General features: G+C 38.4%; 1 protein-coding gene across 4 annotated transcripts; it reads right to left on the bottom strand.

Annotated features, from left to right (window-relative positions):
• Window positions 1-249: 249 nt before the first annotated feature.
• Window positions 250-14,763, bottom strand: LOC133866034 (uncharacterized). Of its 4 annotated transcripts, XM_062302614.1 has the most exons (4): window positions 14,213-14,763; window positions 13,546-13,581; window positions 1,828-1,952; window positions 250-1,110 (listed from the first exon to the last, which is right to left on the bottom strand). In XM_062302614.1, exons 2-4 carry the CDS (start codon window positions 13,556-13,558, stop codon window positions 1,015-1,017), a joined length of 234 nt encoding a protein of 77 aa, XP_062158598.1. In that variant the 5' UTR covers window positions 13,559-13,581; window positions 14,213-14,763; the 3' UTR covers window positions 250-1,014. The 4 variants fall into 4 exon arrangements, 3 of the variants coding, with proteins under 3 accessions (XP_062158598.1, XP_062158586.1, XP_062158593.1); XR_009899861.1 differs by lacking the exon at window positions 13,546-13,581; XM_062302602.1 differs by lacking the exons at window positions 13,546-13,581; window positions 14,213-14,763 and adding an exon at window positions 2,421-2,887 and having other exon boundaries at window positions 1,828-1,967.
• Window positions 14,764-15,967: the final 1,204 nt, after the last annotated feature.

The following is a 15,967-nucleotide window of genomic DNA, read 5'->3' as shown; positions in this document are numbered from 1 at the left end:
GATGAACCTGGTATGCAACATGGGTCCCACCCCAATGTGTATTGGGTTGTGTTAAGATTGTGCTAAGGGTTGTGCTTTTAACATTTCCTATATATATATATATATATATATATATATATATATATATATAATATAGCCTTACCATGTGCGCCTGGACCCTTAATTGTAGATGAAAAATACATACAAGATGTTGAAATGAGGGGATCAGATTAAATCAGTGTGATGGACAGATGGTTTGAGGGTGATTGCATGACTTGGGCAGGACAGGACACTTAATTAACCCTTAATTGTAGATGAAAAATACATACAAGATGTTGAAATGAGGGGATCAGATTAAATCAGTGTGATGGACAGATGGTTTGAGGGTGATTGCATGACATGGGCAGGACAGGACACTTAATTACTTTGAAGGCATGTATCTGGGTGTAAAGCATCAGGATTTTTATGCTACAGTAAGATCGAGAGATAAAAAGGCTTTGGAAGCATGGGTCCAAGTAAGATTTAAGAATACATGTCATGTCAGCTAGGTGAATTTACGGAAAGCCGGATGCTGAAAAGTTGAAAACCTTCTTCTGCTGAGGGCGGATACAGTGGCGGACTAGGCCTGATCTCCGCTATATTAGCTTAGGGGAAATGGTCTTCGATCAAAATCTTAAAACATTACGTACTTCTCTACCTTAATTTACATGTCAAAAGGAAGACCTGTTTTATTTTGCACTTTAGGCCACCATGTCTTTGGTTGAGGGGCACTACACCCAATGAAGGAGAAAACAAAAGCTCACCAAATTAAGAGCAAAAGACAACAAGAAGAAGTTAATTAAGCAGATTCTTCAAAAAGAGCTCATATTGAGAATACAGTTGACTTGCATCTTTAAGGCCATCCCCCTCTGCCGCCTCCTCGACCTCACCCACGCCGCCCTTCATGGTGTCATCTCGCTCCACAGCGGTGTCTTGTCCGGAGGCTCCATTCTCCGCAAAAGATTATTCCAATCTGCTTCTCACCCTCTGGGGTCCTCAAAGACCTCTCCAGGTTTGTGGAGTTCCATGACGAAATCCTATTCGCCAAGCCCATTCCCCGCAGGAATTGTAGTAACCCTGAGAATTCAATTCCTGCGAGCCATAAATCGGATCATTCCCATAGCCCAAATGGTAGCCGAAAGATGTCACGATAAGTAAAAGATTTGAATGATATCTCTGCCATTAACCGGTTTACAGGTCAAACAAATTATGTGTATTTAAAGTCTCAGTTTCCAAGAAGCAAGAAATATATTGTGTGAGAGAGAGACTTCATTGTCAAGAAATTCGAAGAAAATTTGCACATGAGAATTGGCTAAAAATGATGTGACTGACTACCCGAATCTAGATGACTCACTGCCCATACACGTCACCCTTCATCAACCTCAATCCTCATCTCTCATCCCTGCTACCATACCCCATCATGGTAGACCCATAACAATCCTCTCCCCAATTATAGCAGAGCACCCTAACAATGTTTCCCTGGAATTTCTGTCAAGGACTGATAATTTTATTAAAGAAATGTCTGTCATTATGTTACAAATTGCGGTACATGGAATCCATCCCCCACAAAAAAAGATGGTGGTACTGAGGAAAAACCTGTTTGCCCATTGTTTAATGAAGGATCTTATCCTATCTAAAATGACAGAAAAGAAATCATCTAGCTGACACAAAGTATGTGAGAAACTGTTTACCACAGCAATATTCCGTGAGTCAACAGTCTCACAAGAAGTTGTAAGTTGTATATTAATAGAGAATTACTTAAGGAAATGTAGTGAGCCTGTAAAACACCATAATGTCAACGGCCATTACCTCAACAAGCACCCTTGTTCTCTTCTTCAATTTTGCACCAGGTTCATCTTTATCAAGCTTTCCTGAAGCCAAGCCAGTTTCCTTCCTCACTCTCTTGCCAGCAACTGGTTCAACCTCTTCCTCATCTGCATCCATGCCAACTGCATCATTGAACTCTTTTTTCTTATTCCAGTTGGGATGGACACTTGCACACATTTGACAATTCTCTCATGCGCTCGATCATCCCATTATCATATATGCTAGTAAAAACAAAGGCCACAACTTATGCCCTAACTAAAATTAAAAATATCCCGTGTAAACTAAAAATACGACACAACAAAGAGCTAAGAACAAATCAGGGCTAGCAGTTCTACTGCGCAAGAGCTACTTGCTTTGTTTGCACATCGAGTTTGTCAATTTAGGGCAAAGCGTCTCACAAGGAATGATTTTTTAGGAAAAAGAAAAATAAAAAATATATCCATGTACCCACTAACTTTTTAAAAAATAAAAAATAAACAGATATATTACTCACTTTTAATTTTGAAGATACTAAATATTTTGAAAATTTTGAATTAAATTTTTAATATAATTAAAAGAATATAAAAACATCATACCCAAATCGTGATACCATTTACTAGAGGGCCACTCAAGCAAGCAAAGCCCATTACTCTCGGGCCTATAAAAGTCCATTATTTGGGTTGTGCCCAATGAGTTAGCCGACTCAACCCTCTCCCTAGAGAGTCACCAACCGACTAAGGATTCCTTGCTCGAAGAACAACTTGCAAAGAGATGACCAACAAATGGTAAGACCACTTTGACAACCATATCGCAGTCCATGCTCGTAGTCCATATCAATAGTATCTTCTCAACTAGATGGTGCTACGTGGCTTGAGTCACTACGCCAAACTTAAGGCACCACGTGGCCTAAAGTGCTTAATTCTCTTCTGTATAAATATGAGCAAAAGTCCTGAAAGGAGAGAATGAACTCGATTGACAATCTTAGAGAGAGACACAGAAGGAAAAAACTTAAGATGGAATCCAATGTTGTGTGCTGTTTTATTGGATACGTGAATGTCAAAGGAGGCACGGGCGGAGGGGAAGGAAGGCTAAGGTGAGGTTACATTTGGCCTCGTTGTCCGCTCCTATGTGGGCGGCCGAACATTGATGATGTTTCTCCTCTGTCGCCGCAGACACACAAATCTTTTGTTCATACACATGATGTTCCTCCGTTCCCTACTTCTCCGCCTTCTGTACATGCGAACCATAATAGAATTAACATTCTAATGTCGTTCCGGTGAGCGAATCCGAAAATCGGGCAGCAGGGTCGAGTGATGCCACTCTCAACTTTTTGGGATCCCTTTGCATACCATGATTGAGCCCGAGTTTAGAACTTTGTTTCAACTTTTCTTTAGTGAGCTACCTAATGCGGTGGTAAACCTTTACCACCTGATACCGACATTTTGCTTGATCCCAACTCATTCTCTGAAATTGAATCTCTACCACCCACGTCACTCTGCACACTCCACCACTCGATATCTTTCTTGGCAGTGGCAGTTGGCCCAACTCACCTACCCTTGTCCATTCCATACGCATCACACAGCAGTCTCAACCCACCATACCACTGAACGTGATCGATTTGCCTCCTCGACCCGTGTTCTCTGCTGACAATATAATCGAAGAAAATAAGGAAGTGAAATCATCAAAGGCTCGCCACAACTTCTGGAATCTAAGGAAGAAACATGCTTACCGCTAGATGGAATCCTTGGTACAAAGAAATTAATGTTGGTGCAATTACCAAGGATTCCATCTAGCGGTGAGCATGTTTCTTCCTCAGATTACAGAAGTTGTGGCGAGCCTTTGATGATTTCACTTCCTTATTTTCCTCGAATATATTGTTAGCAGAGAACACTGGTCGAGGAGGCAGATCAATCACGTTCAGTGATATGGTGGGTTGAGACCGCTATGTGATGCGTACGGAAGGGACAAGGGTGGGTGAGTTGGGCCAGCTGCCACTGCCAAGAAAGATATCAGGTGGTGGAATGCGCGGCGTGGCATGGGTGGTAGAGATTCAATTTTAGAGAATGGGTTGGGATCAGGCAAAATGTTGGGCTCAAGTGGCAAAGGTTCTGCATCAAGTAACTCACTGGAGAAAAGTTGAAGTAAAGTTCTAAACTCGGGCTCAAGCTCAGGCAAGGGTAAGGACCCGTGGTATGCAAAATCGGGATCCCAAAAAGCTGAGAGTGGCATCACCCGACGCTGCTGCCCGATTTCCGAATTTTTCCACAAGAACGACATTGGAATGTTAATTCTATTATGGTCCACATGTACAGAAGGCGAAGAAGTAGGCAACATAGGAACATCATGTGTATGAACAGAAGATTTGTGTGTCTGCGACGACAGAGGAGAAACATCGTCAATGTCCGGCTGCACACACAGGAGCGGACGGCAAGGCCAAATGTAACCTCGCCTTGGCCTTCCTTCCCCTCCGCCCGTGCCTCATTCGACGTTCACGCATCCAATAAAACAGCACACAACATTGGATTCCATCTTAAGTTTTTCCCTTCTGTGTGTGTCTCTCTCTTCTCTCTCTAAGGTTGTCAATCGAGTTCATTCTCTCCATTCAGGACTTTTGCTTCTAATAGTGAAAAGAAGTATCAAGGGTCGAGATCTTGAAGCCTGCATTGAAACAAGGACCAATTAATCAAAACAATTGTTTTTTATAAGTTAATTAATCACCAGAAAACTGTAAAAGATCATGTCAATCCATTAGGTAATGGATACAAAAAATCATGATAGTTCAAACAGTAAGTGTATCATATAGTAGTAGAATACTTAACTGGAAGAAATCTAGTATGCATGAATTAGAAAGAAGGTACTGTCTTCAATATGTGTGTGTGTGTGTGTTCTACAGTTTCACAAACATACCCAATTTTGGAGCACAATCAAACTCCAAGTGTAGATGTCCGTAACTAACAAATACATACATCAGTCCTTTTTCCAGGAATAAGAACATTACTGGCTTTAATAAATACGTGAATTAGAAGGAAGATGCAAGCTCCTTATAGAAGCACAGCTCAATTCTCAACTAATCTAGATGTCAATAACAGACAATTTCTAACCAATACATGCATCAATCCATTTAATTTCTACAATTATTTCCAAAAGGCAAGAGAAGCAAACAGCTTGAACTTTGAATTAAGACTAGAGTCTGAAGGCCAATGAGCTCTAGCTCAAATGAAACCTCAAAAAGAATGTTGCAGAGAATGTGGGTGTAAGCTCAAGACTTCAGGGCACGTCTCTTTTTATTTATTTATTTATTTATTTATTTTATAAGACTTCAGGGCGTGTGTATAATGTACAAATCAAAAAAACAAAAAATGTAAGAGGACTGGATTCCTTAATGCTTATGCTGCCACTTTTATAAAGCAATATATAAGCCATTATTGGTAACAACAGTACACAAACAACAAATATGGTAAATACCTTATGAAATGTAAAACCCATTAAGACATTCACAAATCAGGAATATCATATATACGCAATGGATAAAGTAATATACACATATGTGATGTACCAAGTAAAGATAATTATCTTGAATCCCATGCAATTGGAGAATTTAAAAATATCATATAGAATGTTCCACTTCGTCTCAGAACACATATTCCCCTCACCTCTCTCAAACTAGAACAAGTATTCCACTGTAATACAACAAAGCATCTCAATCAAAGTACTTGAACTTAAGGCTGTTCTCTATCCAAAATTACTAGTCATTGGGAGTTACTTGTGATATTTTTTCCCAATGAGATGACCCATAAGTTCACAATAATTGGTTTCATAATTTCATTGCCAAAATTTAGATGTTGAAATTACTGAATGAAAATTTAACATTAATATCTCAATTACAAGTCCTTACAAGAGCTTTTATTTTTGAGTCGACTAAAGAAAAATTATCAGAGATTAGTACGCAACAATTTTCATCTCTTCATAAGCTTCCAAAAAAGGCCCAAGTGTGTGGTGTATTGTTAGGCTAATCGTCAAAATTCTGTAATTACATTCCACAAAAACAAACAAACAAATCAAAACAAATACGTCAAAACTAAGAAAATAACTAATAAGAAATAGTCATGATTGTCTGGTTGCTGAGAAGAAAAAATTGGGCATGAATTCCTGGAGTTTTAAACTTTTGGAACAAAATCAAGCTGATACACTATCATTTGTAATCAACTAGTCAAAATTTAAGCAAATTTTAGCTAAAAAATTCACTTTTGTTATTTTAGCTACCTAGTTTTCAAAAGTTGTAAATACCAAACTCTATAAATATTCTCTACTTTAAATAAATACTATTTTTTATTGGTTTCAAAATAACCACTTCTGACCACTTTCCAACCACTTTCAAAACCAAAATTTTGCTGGTTTCACCTTCATTTGAACATTTCATCCACAAGGTGCCCAAACATGGTGTACAAAGAACCTAAATCCAACTTAAAGCACATACATTGGTCACAAATGTGCACTCAAAAAATGGGTTTATGATTCAAACAAGGTGAAGCCAAAATACATGTGGACAGAACAATTCACAACCATTACCAGAACAACTCCACATTCAGAAGCCAAAACAATGCATGTAATCTGAACAAAAAACGCAAAAAAGATAAATTTTCACATTCCTTCCCCTGTTAGCAATAATTAACATATTACTTATCTAACATGCGCAGCGGAAAACGAATAAGACAGGATTCAGGCTTACCTCTAACCATATTTGCTCAAGTGTTTCCACGATCCATCTGAAGAACAAGAAAAAATTATTTGAGGGATCTTCTAACCTATGCCTATTACCGAATTGCCATACTGATGGTGTACACAGGCTGTTTATTTATAGGCTAGGTCAGGGACCCTCAAATATGGTAAGTACCGTATTGTTCCTCCCATCAAGGAAACAATATTATTAATTGATTTTAAATCAATTAATCGATTCCATTACGGTAATTTAATTAATTAAATTACCTAACCGTAATACCGTATATACTATTCATTTATTAAATTATTAATAAATACTTCTTTATGTGGCATATAGGCCATATATGGAGATAAAATCTTACATTCTCCCACTTGGCCTTTATGACACATGACTTTATGGCATTAGGTTCCTTAGTTTGGCCAATCACTTATGGAATCCTCCCACTCAGATAAGAAATGTTTCACACGAATCATGGCGGTAAAACCATTATAAAATTAGGTCGTCCCTTCCATGTATCACGATGTAAAACACTCCTTACATGAGTACCTTATGGATAATCAAGCTTTATGAATGAACTTCCTATAAGTCATTCGGGTCCAACTTTATTTATCCTCATGGATAAAATAACAAAATGTGCACAAAAAAATCTTTATTACAATAACTTTATGTCTATAGACCAAAAAGAGACAAACCAAGCGAAAATGAATTAATGAGTCTCATATATTCCGCATGACTTTATTCTTTCTTTACCGGTAAACTTTAAGTCATGGGATCCGCAATCATTAATTCAGCACTTATATGCTCAATAGACCCTTTATGTCTCTTAATGTTATATCTCGTACTGAGATACTTGATGTCGATTTACTTCTACTTCTACTCTTTATTCTTATAAAAGAAGATTATAGTAGAATTACCGCAGAGTATCTTTATGGTTTAACTGTAAAAATCGACAAGATTGAGACTTTCAACAAATGTCTCAACCATCATGCCTGTGTACTAAATTCATAGCACGCTAGACTTTTAGCTTTCTTGGTAGACGTAGCAACTATAGTCTGCATACTGCATCTCTAGGATATATCCTTCAATAAAAAGATATATACCCTAAAGTAGACTTTCTACTATCTACACAATCAGCAAAACTCAAATCTGAACAACTAACCACTTTCAAATGGAAAGTGTATCTTTAGGTTAAGTTGTACTTCTTGGTTCCTTGCATATACCGCAAGACTTTATTTGCAGCACTTTATTGACTCAATATACTTATTGTCAGTCATATGGTTATGTATAATGCAGACTTTTAAAACTTTTCATCTGCCCTTATTCCAATACCTTTGGGACATTAATCTTTATTTAATTGGTCCCTCTTAATTGCTACTGAAGGTATTCTAAATTTTCCCAAAACTTTTTCAATGTAGGGCTTTCGAGACAATGTTAATATTCTTTATGTCTCTGTGAATCTCTATGTCAAAAGACATAAGAGGTTTCACCCAAATCCTTCATTTCAAAGTTTTGTGAACTTTATGTAGCAAACCTAAATCACCACTTGCAAATATAGGACTAGAAAGATTACTGTACTCCCACTGACCTTAAGGCATATATACTAATCAACAAGGTTTTCTATAAACAATAACCTTGTAAAAAGTATTTTACCATTGAGAGATCTATCACAGCCCATAAATAGAATTCTTTAATTTGCAAGCTTTCTGACTGTTATTTATAAAACCTTTTGATTGTTTCCTGTAAACCTCATCTTTAAGATTCTTATTCAGAAAAGTTGTTTTCGCATTTATTTGATGTAGCTCTGGATCTAAATGAGCTACTAATGCTATGATCATCTTGATGAACCATTCTTAAACACTGGAGAGAATGTTTCACGATAATCAATGCCTTTCTTTATGAGTAAAACCATTGGCTACGAGTCTAGCTTGACCTTTTAGCCATGGACTTATCTCTTACTTCATGGCACTGAATCTCAATGTTCAAAAATTGAAATAGACCAATAATGACTTAAAAATCTCAATCTTTAGGGACTTAAGCTAAACTACAATATCCTTCATTCCCATAATGGAATTAGAAACGCTCAAATGAAAAAGTATATTAATCTTTTTCCAGTCAGAAAAATATTACCATAATGTATTGGAATATAAAACCACCAAAGTAGAGTAATATGAACAGCTGCAATAACCAAGAAAATAAAAAATAAAAATACTTTAATGCTATGAAGTAACTTTATTTCAAATTGGCCAATGCCAATTTAAATAGTAAATAGTAAATTTCAACCTACCTGTGGACAAAGGTTGCATCACGCATGAAATTTACTCTTTATTAACAAGACTAAAGCAAATTTAAATATTAATAAATAAAATTCTTCGTACCTTTGGGCAACCGAAAGAAATTTTACTTTTAATATTAAATTTGTTATCTCATTCTAATTAAGCCATAAAAATAAAACCTTCCCTTTGGGGATAAGTAATTAAATTTATGAATTAACTACAAGACGATGTTAATTTTTCTATATGAAGTTCATGTGTATGATCCTTATGCAATTATTACAAAATTAGGATGCTTTGGCTCTCCCAAAATCATAATAATCACGCTATAGTTCATGAACATCTAATAAATCTTTATGAGGTTCATGCGTGTAATCCTGATGTAATTATCATACAAAAATGGGATGCTTTAGCTCTCCCATAATTATTATGATAATTACGTGTGTGTAATCTTGATGCAATTATTATTCAAAAATTGGGATGCTATGGCTCTCCCAAAATCATAATAATAATTGCGACTTCATTAACATCTAACAACTTTATAGATGCCCTCTTAATAGCCCCAGGAATATAACAAACCAATACCTAAATGGGGTAAACAGCATTTTCCAAGGTGCAAGCAGATGAGCTCCCAGGAAAGTGAGGGGGGGTCACACCGGACACACTTAAATCCCAAGACTTTCCTTGCCAGAACTTTCCCCGACATTGCATTCTTAGATATTACTGTAAACACACCAGTATATATGGTATTGTTGATTATTCTTAGGTCTAGGCATCAAACAATTTATATATAACAATATAAATTCAACAACTAAAATATATTCCTCAATATATGTATTAAAGAACCAATAATCTTAAAATACAACACTGTAAATAATAAGTGGAATAAAACTGCAATATGAGGACATAATAAAAATATGGCTCAATGGTTTAGTAGGTGGCCAAGGCCCTTTACACTTGGTGAACCCAAGTTCCAAACACCATAAGGCCTAAATTCCCCTTTTTAAAAAAGAACTTGATGGGTTGTTGCAATGGGCTAGTGGATCTCTTTATAGGGCTGGGTCAAACCCACTTAAATGGGCTCCCTCTTTTTTCTTTTTTTCTTTTTTTTTTTTTAATTGAATAGGGCCTCTTGGGCTGACCCAATGGGTCAGCACTTGGATTGGGCTGACCCGAATGGGTCAGTTCCTTGATTGGGCTGACCCGAATGGGTCAACCCGCTTGATATCAGGTTAGACTCATGGGTTTTAAATCCAACCCGATCCCCTATCCGACCCGACCCTCATTTCCTTATGGGTCGAAACCCTAACCCGGTGGCCCAGGCCCTGAAATTAAGCTCCAGCCCGGAAAACCCGAGACCCGAGACCGAACAAACCCTAACCCGTCAACCCGAAACGGAATTCTTTATGGGTCAAAACCCTAACCCGGTTCTTAAACCCGAAAACCCAAATTTTTGACCCGAAAAATTTTGCATCTGCGCCGTTTTTCTTCTTCTTCTTCCTCGTGAACGCCAGCCGCCTACCTTATGCAGCGGCCACAAAGGGCCGCCGCTCAGCAGCAACGGCGACCCCTCTGGGTCGCCGTTTACTCAAAAACCTGGCGGCCCGTAAGGGCAGCCAGTTTCCGCGACGGGGAGAGTCCGCTTCAGCGGCCTCTCCTCCTTACATGGACTACGCCGGCCATGAGCAACGGCGACCCAGAGAGGTCGCCGTTGGTCCAGGAACCAGGCGACCCGTGAGGGCCGCCAGTTCCGATGAAGGGGGAGACCGCTAGAAGCGGCCTCTCCTTCGACAAACGACGCCGGCCACGACGGGCCGGCGCCTACTGTATGCCGGTGGCGTTCCTGCAGGTGGTAGAGGAGAGATCGGGCGGTGGTCTTTGTGCCGGGGCCTAGATCCTCCCTTATGCAGTGATAAATCACTGCTGGATCCTTCCTTCAGCCTCTGTTGGTTACAACATGGATTTTTATGGTAGGAAGTTTCATGCTTTTCAATAGTTCTACAGTTTTTCCAGAATATGTATGTGAATATCACAGTACAAAAACCACAATATTGGAATATTGTATAATGAACAATATCAATATTGCACAAACAATGTGTACTAATAAAAAGCAAAAACTGTACATTATAATGGAAAAATACCAATATCACGGCAATGGGTTATCAACATTATGTGAATAATAGATCTAATTATATTCACGAAATAAAACACTGAATTCAGTAGTATCCACACAAATCGAGAATCATCCAGAATCAAAGACAACTTAACGCTGAACAAAAAGGGCATAGAGGTGGCTCTGATACCACATGTTAGCAATAATTAACATATTACTTAATCTAACATGCGCAGCGGAAAACGAATAAGACAGGATTCAGGCTTACCTCTAGCCATATTTGCTCAAGTGTTTCCACGATCCATCTGAAGAACAAGAAAAAATTATATGAGGGATCTTCTAACCTATGCCTATTACCGAATTGCCGTACTGATGGTGTACACAGGCTGTTTATTTATAGGCTAGGTCAGAGACCCTCAAATATGGTAAGTACCGTATTGTTCCTCCCATCAAGGAAACAATATTATTAATTGATTTTAAATCAATTAATCGATTCCATTACGGTAATTTAATTAATTAAATTACCTAACCGTAATACCGTATATACTATTTATTTATTAAATTATTAATAAATACTTCCTTATGTGGCATATAGGCCATATATGGAGATAAAATCTTACATCCCCCTCAATTTTCTGGGGAAACAAACGAACAAACCACTAAAAGCAATCCAAATGCACAAAACACAAAAAACCAAAAACCATTCACTTACCCACGCGTGCCACAGCTCTAGACACACCGACAATGCCAAGGCCGAAGAGCTCAGAGAAGGGGCAGAGCACGACGACGAAGCGGAGGAGTCGGACGACGTACGACGTTTCGTCCTCAAGAACCCCAGAAACCAAATTCTAATACAACCCACCACGAATTACAGTCCCAAAACCCTAAAACCCAATTCTTTCCCCTCCAAGAAACCCAAAATCCCAACATTAACGAAAATTCAAGCAAACCCAAACCCTAATTCCTCAAACAAAACACGCCCAGAAACCAAATCACCCAAATTAAAAGCAAGCAGATTTAGAGCGAAAGAAGCAAACTGAAGAACAACGAAGACTGCTCGAACCACCCAAAGTCCCAAATCCCTTTAAATTCCAAAGTATTAGACCCAAAACCCTAAAAAATCCACAGCTAAATCGGAGACCAAACCACACAAAAGACTACTCGATTCAGCACAAACCGACATCGCAACACGAACGCGTTGATCTCCCTCTCCTGTGGATCTTCTTCTATTTTCGGTAGACGCAAAACCAACGCGAATGAGCTTTGAGCCTGAACTAATGCGCGTGGTGTCACGCCCCCGTTTTGGGATATAAGGGAAAACGCGAACTTGAGTGCTATGGTGTGTTTGGGTGTAGAATTTTTGAAATCAAAATTGAATTTTTATTCTGTTTACGAATTTCGAGATTTGACTTTTTAGAAAAAGTTGAATAAAATATGATTTGTTTTTGAAAAAAGTAGAATCAAAATTATTTTTTGTTTCCAAAATTTTGTTGCCAAACATACCAAAAAAAACATTTAAATAGAAGCGTACATTTACAACATATAGATTGTAACTCCTTATTTTATTATTCCTGTCTATTAATAATCATTTACAATGCCATGAACTCCAAAAAAAAAAGTACATACTATACAATATAAATGTTTGGTCGGTCCACAACGATCTATTGCTCTTAGCAAGGTCTACGTCATTACAAAGAAATGAATCCGTCTTACTGTGTCATCTGAAAAGATTTGGGAAAAAAAGAGTTGAGTTTGACAACTCAGTAAAGAAAGCATAACAAATAAGAGTATGATATTTTTCTTATTATTTTTTTTCTTCAAGAATTCTAAATAGAGATCAAATAATTTAGTAAGTAAAGAAATAGTTAAATGATATACAATTAGTTCAATTGCAGAATGATGCATGAATCATTTATGCAGCGTGTAAGTTTTTACCCTCCACCGGCCCACCTCCGTTATTTAGCCGTGAGCGGCGCACGTTACCTTTGGCATGTCCACGGGGACCGATCCCAAAGGACCAAATCGCTCATTATGTCGTCACAGGGGAGAGCCGATGGGTTAGGAACTTCCCTAGGTGAAGACCCCCCCGACCGATAGCCCACACTTTTGCTATGGTTGCCACGCTACTCATATGAATTCAGATCATAACACGATGCTGCCGTGGAGTAAAACTTCACGCTACTCATATGAATTCAGACCATAACACGATGCTGCTGTGGGGTAAAACTTTGTGTAATGTATGCACATATAATTACGATGATGCCATCATTTTTCACTCACATGGAGCACATGCAACATATACGATATAGTGCACAAATACAACTATACATAATATCATGGAATCATATATAACACATATACATTTTGAGAACCATAATTGCATCAACTTCATTCATATGGTGCACGTGTAACTTATTCACAATTCATACTTTGAGAGCTGTAATCATATAATCACATGATTTCTCAATCACATTTGATAATAAGAGTAATATCATGACAGAATTTAAAGAGGCAATTAATATAAAGGAACGAAAGAGTTTAGGAAAATCCCCGACTTTTTTTTCTTTTGAAAAGTTTTATTAAAATTTAGCCGTGATTTTTAGGTTGTGTTCCCTTACCTGAATTTGCCATTAGCGTCAGAGTCGACTTTCTACCTAAATAAATTGCAAGAAGAAGTTTAAAGAAATATTCTAAGATTTAAAGCCTAAAACTTAAACTAAGGTATCCTGTAACATGTAACCATAGATCTCCAAATTATGCTACCTATCTATATTTTTAAATCAACATTACCACTTAATAGACTAAATCATCAATATTCTAAGAATTTCACTATGAATTCATTCAGCCTAAACCACATAAAATCTCCTAAAAAACAGTAGTTCCCTTGAATCCTCTAATCATTAGTCCAACACGCCATACCCCAAAGAATCAACCACAACTATTTTACAACCAACCAAACTCATCATATTCCTCCAACAACATCAAATCCATCATATACCCATAATCTTCAACTCCAAATATCACTACAAGCAGGAACACACACTCACACACATTCAGGTCTAACAAGGAAACATCCATTGCTATTACTCCCAACCAGAACACACGGCCAAGAACAAGTAACAGTGAACATGGCTAAAAACCCAAAACAATGCTCAAATATTCCAACCAACAAATACAATATTTCCAAACAATCAACCCTCAAAATTAACAATAATCACAATCCCAGAAAATCATCAAACCCACAGTAAATCAACAACTATAAATTAAATCATAGAAATTATTTACCTTGATAGTTTTCATAGAGAATCCACTAGAAAAGGGGTAGAATCAGTAAGGTAATGATTCTCTACATAGATCGCCGGAAAAACACCCTGGGTCACCGGAAATTGGGTATGGGTTCCGCCGGAAATCGCTCTGCCTCCGGTGACCCATGGAGGATCGGGTCCTCATGGGTTCACGAACCGCCCGGGTTCTCTCTCTCGGGTCTGGAGGGTTGCGGGTCACGGGTTTCACGATCGGAGCTCCTCCCGAGTTACGTCTGGTTCACGAGCTCGCCAGAAACCCACATTACAGGTTGCCGGAATTCACAGAACTGGGATCTCCGGCCGTCCTCTGGTTCTTGGGTTGCTGGGTTCCGCTCGGATCCTCTCCTGATCTCTCTGTCTCATGATCTCTCTCTCTCTCTCTCTCTCTCAGTATCTCATCTCTCTCGATCTCACTCTCTCCCCGGTCTCTCCCTCTTTGTTCGGTCTCAAGAAGAACAGAACGAAGGAGGAAAGAAGAACAGGGAAAAAGAAGAAAGAAATAAGAAAAGGGAGAAGTAGAGGTGTGCGTGAATTAAGAAGAGTGGGTTCTGATATATAGGCAGAGGAAGCATATATAAACTTGCTCAGCAAGTTTATAAAACTTACAGGTTAAGTTTAATCTATAGATAAAATATCCGATTAACCAAGGGTTAAGTTTTATATAGTTTTTTTTTTTTCTTTTTTTTTTTAAGGAAAGATTAATTTTCATTAATCAAGTGAAGGGTACTTATCAAGCCACCATAAAGGTGTATACAAGAACCACCCATAAAGGTGTACATAAGCCACCGCCATAAAGGTGTATACCCAACCTGAGCCAACAAACAACTCAAACTATTACAGACTGAATGTTACAAATAAAACTTAGCCAACTAAAATGATGCCTCTGCGGTGACATAAAACTATACTTGAACAGAGAGTCAGTTACATATTTTGGGCTAAAAGCAATGACTAAGTTAATAAGCACAAAGCAAACTGCCAACACAAACACACAAGTGCAGGAAAAACCTAATACAGAAACTGCCTTCCAGGATGATCGCCGCTAGAGGCGGCACGTGGGGCACATGCGCCACCGCAAGAAGATCCCCAACAACGACCGTTCACCAAAAGCCTCTGATCTCTACCATACACGACAAAAACAAACAGTTCGTGGTCATCACGCGCAACCACAGGGACTAAGCACGGCCGTGGAAAGCGACGGCAGCATCAGAAAGCGACGGCGAACAAGCCTGGAGGGCGCGTGTCCAACAGAAGATGACAGAAAATCGCAGATCTGACCTCCAAGAAAACTAACGTTTGAAAACTTAGCAAAGATCTCTGTTGTCGGCACGCACGGGACAACTACTCCCCTCCGGCACCTTCTCCAGTGAGTTTACTTGCCAAAACAAACTAAAAACAAGAAGAAAAAAAAAAAAAAAAAAAAAAAAAAAAAAAAAAAAAAAAAAAACTAAACCTCCATAGTCCAAAAGGACTAGGAAGACCAAAAGCACCAACGGATCTAGTCTGTGGGGACTGGAGAAAGGAAGGGGGGTGGGAGAAAGGTATCATGGAAACGGAGGGAGAAAGGGAGGAGGAGGGGGAAAGGAATCAGAGAAGGGGGAGGGGGGCTAGGGTTTCGATGAGGGGTTTCCTACCTCCACACCAGCCCGAAAGGGGGAAGTTGAAAAACATTTTTTGTCTAGTTAGATTAACCTGAGTTAACCCGTAGATATTTTATACAAAACTTACTAATTAACTT

The sequence above is a fragment of the Alnus glutinosa genome, chromosome 1 (assembly GCF_958979055.1).
Source record: "Alnus glutinosa chromosome 1, dhAlnGlut1.1, whole genome shotgun sequence".
Lineage (NCBI taxonomy): Eukaryota > Viridiplantae > Streptophyta > Magnoliopsida > Fagales > Betulaceae > Alnus > Alnus glutinosa.
Note: the sequence above shows the minus strand (reverse complement) of the source record. Positions and strands in the feature narration are given on the sequence as shown.